Source organism: Scyliorhinus torazame, chromosome 16, assembly GCF_047496885.1.
Source record: "Scyliorhinus torazame isolate Kashiwa2021f chromosome 16, sScyTor2.1, whole genome shotgun sequence".
Classification (NCBI taxonomy): domain Eukaryota; kingdom Metazoa; phylum Chordata; class Chondrichthyes; order Carcharhiniformes; family Scyliorhinidae; genus Scyliorhinus; species Scyliorhinus torazame.
This window is the reverse complement of record NC_092722.1, coordinates 40,099,226-40,105,225: the sequence shown is the minus strand read 5'-3', so window position 1 is coordinate 40,105,225 and position 6,000 is coordinate 40,099,226. Positions and strand designations below refer to the sequence as shown.

The window sequence follows — 6,000 nt, the reverse complement described above, 5'->3', positions numbered from 1 at the left end:
ATAGCTCAAATTAAACCCCTGCTCCATGGTATACATCAAAAAGCCTGCTGTCCGATATCTCGAGTTTGGGCAAAAGAAATTGCTACATTCAGTGATAGTGGCCTAACTTCATGTTCTAACTTAATGTTCAGAGCTACACTGAACACGTATTTGTGAACTGCAGAAGTTAAACTCTTTACAATATATGATTTCTGCTACTGTTCAGCCACACAAATATCCCAGGAGCATCTTGTGACATCTAGTAAAAACACACTGAGCCACTGGCTTAACTTGAATCCCAAACGCAAATGAGGTAACAGGAAGGAAAGATAAGCTGGAAGAGGACTGTGCATCAGTAAAAGCAAGTATTTTGCAAGGAAGGACCCTTCCAATGACTCAATAATGGGTATTTAGAGCCCTGTTTGCACCACAAGCAGGTGTTTAACTCGAATCACAATTTAAATTGTAAACTCGGAGAAAGGTGGTGCACCCACATTTTTCTGAAACCACAACTGAAGGAGTATATGTGTTTTTTTTAAAAGGGGGGAGGGGGTAGATAGAATAATCAAGTAGACAGTGCTCCAGAAAGTGCATATTTAAACATCTCACTCTTGGCCAATTAATCTTTTAAAAAAATCAAAAAAGTGAAAAAAGATGCAACACAAGTATTAAAAGCAGACTGGGATTTCTATAATGAAACTCTCATTTATCCACCACTAAACATGCATAGCTGACAAATGCAGCATTGGTTAACATGCTTCCTCTGCAGCATCCCTCAAAAGGCTATGTTGCATTGCAGCCTTTTCCACCATGGTCAGCAGGAGAGAGAAAGGCAGTAACCAGATTAGCTCCTACTGTGATCACATAACTTTTGGTTAAGCAAAAGGTAATGGTCAACATTTCATAATATCTCGCCACTCCCACATTCTGCAGTCTGTGCTCCATTCCGTTGCATTTTAGTACGTGTGCAACTTGGAGGTTACAAACTCAGCAGAATTTGCTCAAATGTTTATTTTGGCAGATTTCTCTCGATAACCACCACTACCACTCAAGAGAGCTTTTCTCATTACCAAACTACATTTACCTCAGGGGTACTAACCAATGCCACGTCAACACTTGGTACATGATACCTGCAAACCCCAAATATAGTGCTACCTTGAGATGTAGTAGCTTTATTAACAAGCGTCCAGGCAGGATTTCTGGGAAGAATCCCAACAGTTCAGACTTGGAAGCTGGTGTTGTGTGCACAAAGGCTGGGGATCCAAAGTTAACACAAGCTGTAGCAATGCAATCTTTGGAGTGGTAGAAAACTTCCCCCAGGTACCTAGTATTAACTCCAATACTAATCCTGGTACAGCAACTGGATTTTCAACACAAACTTGAGGTTTTTTTGCAGCACCATATATAGATAAAATTCTCTTAAAAGAAACTCACTTTGTAAAAGATTTTCCTCCTAGCTCATGACTGCATTCCTGGCCTACTCCAGGAAAGGCCACCGTGAAGCCAGCTTCCTTGATCCCCATCCATGTTTGTTCCCTCCTACTGGGGCATTCCCCCAAATGGAGCCACACACGGGAGAGAAACTCTGCACTGAATAGTATCATCCTACGCAACCTCAGATCGTAGTTGTGCCACATCACTTAGAAGAGCATTGCTCAAATACCAACCTTTAACATGTCCCTTCGGTTTAAAAAAAAAGGGAAAAAAAGAAAGTTCTGTTCAGAATTAGAAAATGCTTCATTGCTTGTTACCACTGCTCCACCGCTGGAGTGGCTGACGGGTAACTCCACATTTCTGTAGTGACTGCAAGCAGAAGGCGTGTTTCTCCCCCCCCCACCCCCCCCCCCCCTCCCCCCTGAAAGTACAGCTCTCTAGCACAGTCACGGTGGGGCTGTGTCCAGGCAGCAGTCCAGCGATTGTGGCCAGCATCGGCCGACACAAGTAAGCAAGAAGCTAAAAGAACATCTGAGTCACACTGACAGGAAAGGCTTCCGACAGGCTTGTCCTTAGGAAGAAATGTTAGACAATGGAATCCCAGTCGAAATCATCCTGGATGTCATCTGCAGGGTTGTGGTGTTGAGACATCGGTCTGTGCATTTGGAAGTTGGAAGGTGACATCATGTGCTGCTGGTTCATTCCCGCATGGTGCCCTGCTGAAACAAAAGTTACAGTATTTGAATATGAAAGAAAAGGCAGACAAAAATGTATTGTTTGTGTAATAAGCTATGTAAAATCCACATTATACAGTCGATACGGAGATGAAAGATGAGGAGGGCTGAGGATAAACAACTGGTCACAATAGACTAAATAATCCTCCAATTCCAATCCAATCAGAGACTTTGGCAATAAATCTACTCACAGCACAAACTAATGCTGCTTCAATAAATCAGCATTCATTTTAATCAATGAATCCAGGCAATTTTACAGAAGAATCTTCAACCTGCTCTGGGCACCCAGACCAGCAGTAACTGGGTTGGCCAATTTAGTTGAACCGTAAAAACTCAAAGCTCTCAAGTACTGAGCTCAGCAGTGGAATGATGTCCATGTTAACTGAGTTATACTATGTTGCACACCAAAGTACACCTGACCCTGGATTCGCAAGTCCAGGGAAGAATGTATCAGGAAGGTTTTTGCAATAGACAACAGTCCATGCTTTACAGAACAAGTGACTTAATATCAGAATTGTATTTATTTTTGTTAATAAAGAGAGACTCCTCATCACTGGTGTAGCTGAATCCCAGATTTCCCTCCTTTCTGTTCTAGGGACCCCCAACTGTTCCACCCCAATCACCCACTTCAGATTAACCAATTCAGCAACGTCGGGGTACTTGGGATGCCTCTTCTTTAAGTTTCTCACTACTGATCACTATCCAGTGACCCCAGTGCACTGGCTTGTGCTCAACCCATCAAACTTGTTGCAGGCTGTAATCAGAAACCTGTGCATGAGGCAACACAGTAGAACTGTGGCTTTGCATTCCAGGTTGGAAGCCACGTGGAAAAGATACAACATCCCTTATTAGTAGCTGCTGCACACACATTGAATCGGCATTCGCAGCATGGAAGAGACAACTTGATGCAGTCCCGTCCCATCTGAATGTGAGACATGCTGATAAACAAGTGAAGCTGGGACCAAGGGCCCATATGAGAAATAAATGTAGGCATTGCAGCCAAAAGACCGGACTAATTTGATAAATCAGTCCCACTTATTTACCCGCTCTCTCGCATACCCCAATCCCTTCTTTCTCCAGAAACATATCAGTTGTTTTCTGAGTGAATTTCTGTTATCCGCTGCAGTATCTTTTCCCAGTAACTTATACTGCTTGGTTTATCTATCAAAGGTTTATTTATTTTCCTTTTAACAGTTATTATAGATTCTACTTCCACCAGTGTTTCTGGTCAGGCATGCGATCTCTCAGTGATTGTCAGTGCAAATTAAATTTCCTGAAACCTCCCTTGGGCCTTTTGCATTAACTCTCTGGGAAGGTGCACTGTTGAAAACAGAAGTTTTACAAACACAGGTATCAACACAGGGAAATTTCCAATTTTTTTCTCGAAGTGTTGTCTCCGGCAGGGAAAACGGAGGGCAGCCCACTAGCTGCGTTGCTGCTTTTTCCGCCTATTTTTAAACACTTTTGAGGGAAAGAAAATGAACGGCGGGTCCCACAAAGCCATGCTGGTGGGCTGAACTCTGAATGAGTCTGCCCTTCCAGCAACCTCCACCCCGGACAGATCGGGTACCCTTTTTAAAGGGCGCCCCATCTGGAAAATGCAATAAAAACACAAACATCCCACAGCCCCCCCCCCCCCCCCCCCCCCCCCCCCAATATGGCCAGGGTGCTGCCTGGGCCTGGCCCTCTCTCCCTGTGGGCTGCAGTTATCGGTGTGCCCTAGGCGGGTTCTGTTTGCCAGACTTTGGCGAGGCAGGGGATTTGACGTTGTTTATGATCACTATCCAGCAATTTCAGCTGGAATGTGCATATGGATGTTGGGTCAGGTTATCATGGACATCAAGGCCCAACTGTTCAAAAGGCCTGCCAGGATATTGGTCCAGTGATGCTATATTAATCTGTTGGATGGTCCCTGAACAACAAGAATTTCTGCTGTTAATCCCTCATCATTAAGCACTTGGGTTGGAAGCAGGCACTGAAGTAAAAAAACTGCCTTATCACAGTCAACTAAATTAATGCTTGCAAATTGACAAAAACAGGATCTTATCTTTCAATAATTAGGCAGATGTTGGCTTTGCCTAATAAGACCGTAAGACGTAGGAGAAGTAGGCCATTCGGCCCATTCAATCTGCTCCGCCATTCAATGTGATCATGACTGATCTGATTGATTAACCGCATTTCCACTCTCCTTATCCCCATAACCCTTGATTCCCTTATCGATTAAAAATCTATCTGCCTTGGCTTTGAACGTGATTAACAACCTAGCCTCCACAGCCCATTGTGGTTAAGAGTTTCACAGATTCACTACCCTCAGAGAAGAAATTCTTCTTCATCTCTGTCGTAAATGCGTGACCCCTTACTCTGAAATTATGCCCCCTGGTCTTAAGACTCTCTCACAAGGGAAAATAACCTCTCAGCATCTATCCTGTCAAGCCCCCTGAGAATCCTATATGTCTCAATAAGGTCACCTCTCATTCTTCTAAATTCTGATGAGTAGAGGCCCAACCAACTCAAACTCTCTTCATAAGAAAATCCCTCCATACCAGGAGCAACCTCAAGAATCTTCTCTGGACTGCCTCAAATGGTAGTATATCTTTCCTTGGATAAGGGGACCAAAACTATTCACAGTATTCCAGGTGTGATATAACTAGTGCTTGAGCAAAACTTCCCTATTTTTATACTCCATTCCCTTTGAAATAAAGTCCAACATTCGGTTAGCCTTCGCTATTACCTGAACTTGCATGCTAGTTTTGTGATTTGAATACAAGGGCACCCACATCTCTGCGCTGTAACTTTCTGCAGTCTTTCTCCATTTAAATATTCAGCATTCTTTATTCTTCTGACCAAACTTCAAATTTTCTTACATTATGTTCCACTGGCCAAGTTTTTACCTACTCACTTAATTTGTGTATATTCCTCTGTAGACTCTGTGTTCCTCATCACTTGCCTTTCCACCTATTTTTGGGCATCTACAAACTTGGCAATAGTATATTCACTTCCGTCATCCAAGATATTTATATTGTAAATAATTGTGGCCCCAGCACTGACCTCTGTGGCTAGTTACAGGTTGCCATCCTGAAAATACTCCTCTTATCCCAGCTCTCTGCCTTCTATTAATTAGCCAATCCTCCATCCCTACTACGCCCAAGCACCATGGGTTCTCTTATTAATTAGCTTTTGTGCTAATTATCAAACATTTTTTGGAAATCCAAATATATTACATAGACTGATTCCCCCCTTCATCTACCCTGCTTGGTACCACCTCAGAGTTCTAATAAATTTGTCAGGCATGATTTCCCCTCATGAAACCATGCTGACTCTGCTTGATTAAGTATTTTTAAATGCTGTTATTCCATCCTTTATAATGGACTAACGTTTTCCCAATGCCAGATGTTAAGTTAACTGGCCTATAATTACCTGCTTTTTGTCACCGCCCCACTTTTGAATAAAGGCGTTATGTCGGCAGTTTTCCAATCCTCTGGGATTTTTCCAGAACTTAAGGATTCTTGGAAGATTACCACCAGTGTATCCAATATCTCAATATTCTAGGTGCAACCCATCAAGTCTTTAACCCCATTAGCTTCCTTAGTACTTTTTCTCTTGTGGTAGTTATTGTATTTATTTCCTCCCCACGTTTTCCTCTTAATTAGTTAGTATTTTTGGAACACTATTCGTGTCTTCTACCGCGAAGACTGATGCAAAGGATTTATTTAACTCCTCTGCTACTTCCTGGCTCTATTATTATTTCCCCAGTCTCATTTTCTAAGGGATCTTTGTTCACTTTGGCCTTTCTTTTCCTTTTTATATATTTAAAGAAGCTCTTACTGTCCATTTTTATACTACTTGCTAGTTT

At 42.5% G+C, this 6,000-nt stretch overlaps 1 protein-coding gene across 10 annotated transcripts in view; it reads right to left on the bottom strand.

The window, feature by feature from the left end:
• Positions 1 to 1,833: 1,833 nt before the first annotated feature.
• The window catches only part of foxj3 (forkhead box J3), a 198,051-nt gene continuing 193,884 nt past the window's right edge, over positions 1,834 to 6,000 (bottom strand). For 5 of the 10 annotated variants that reach the window (XM_072478365.1, XM_072478368.1, XM_072478371.1 and 2 more), the window contains one exon: positions 1,834 to 2,132. In XM_072478365.1, the coding sequence (XP_072334466.1) occupies positions 1,999 to 2,132 (134 nt within the window). In that variant the 3' untranslated portion in view covers positions 1,834 to 1,998. The remainder of the gene's footprint in view (positions 2,133 to 6,000) is intronic. The other 5 variants (XM_072478366.1, XM_072478370.1, XM_072478372.1 and 2 more) reach the window with 1 other exon arrangement.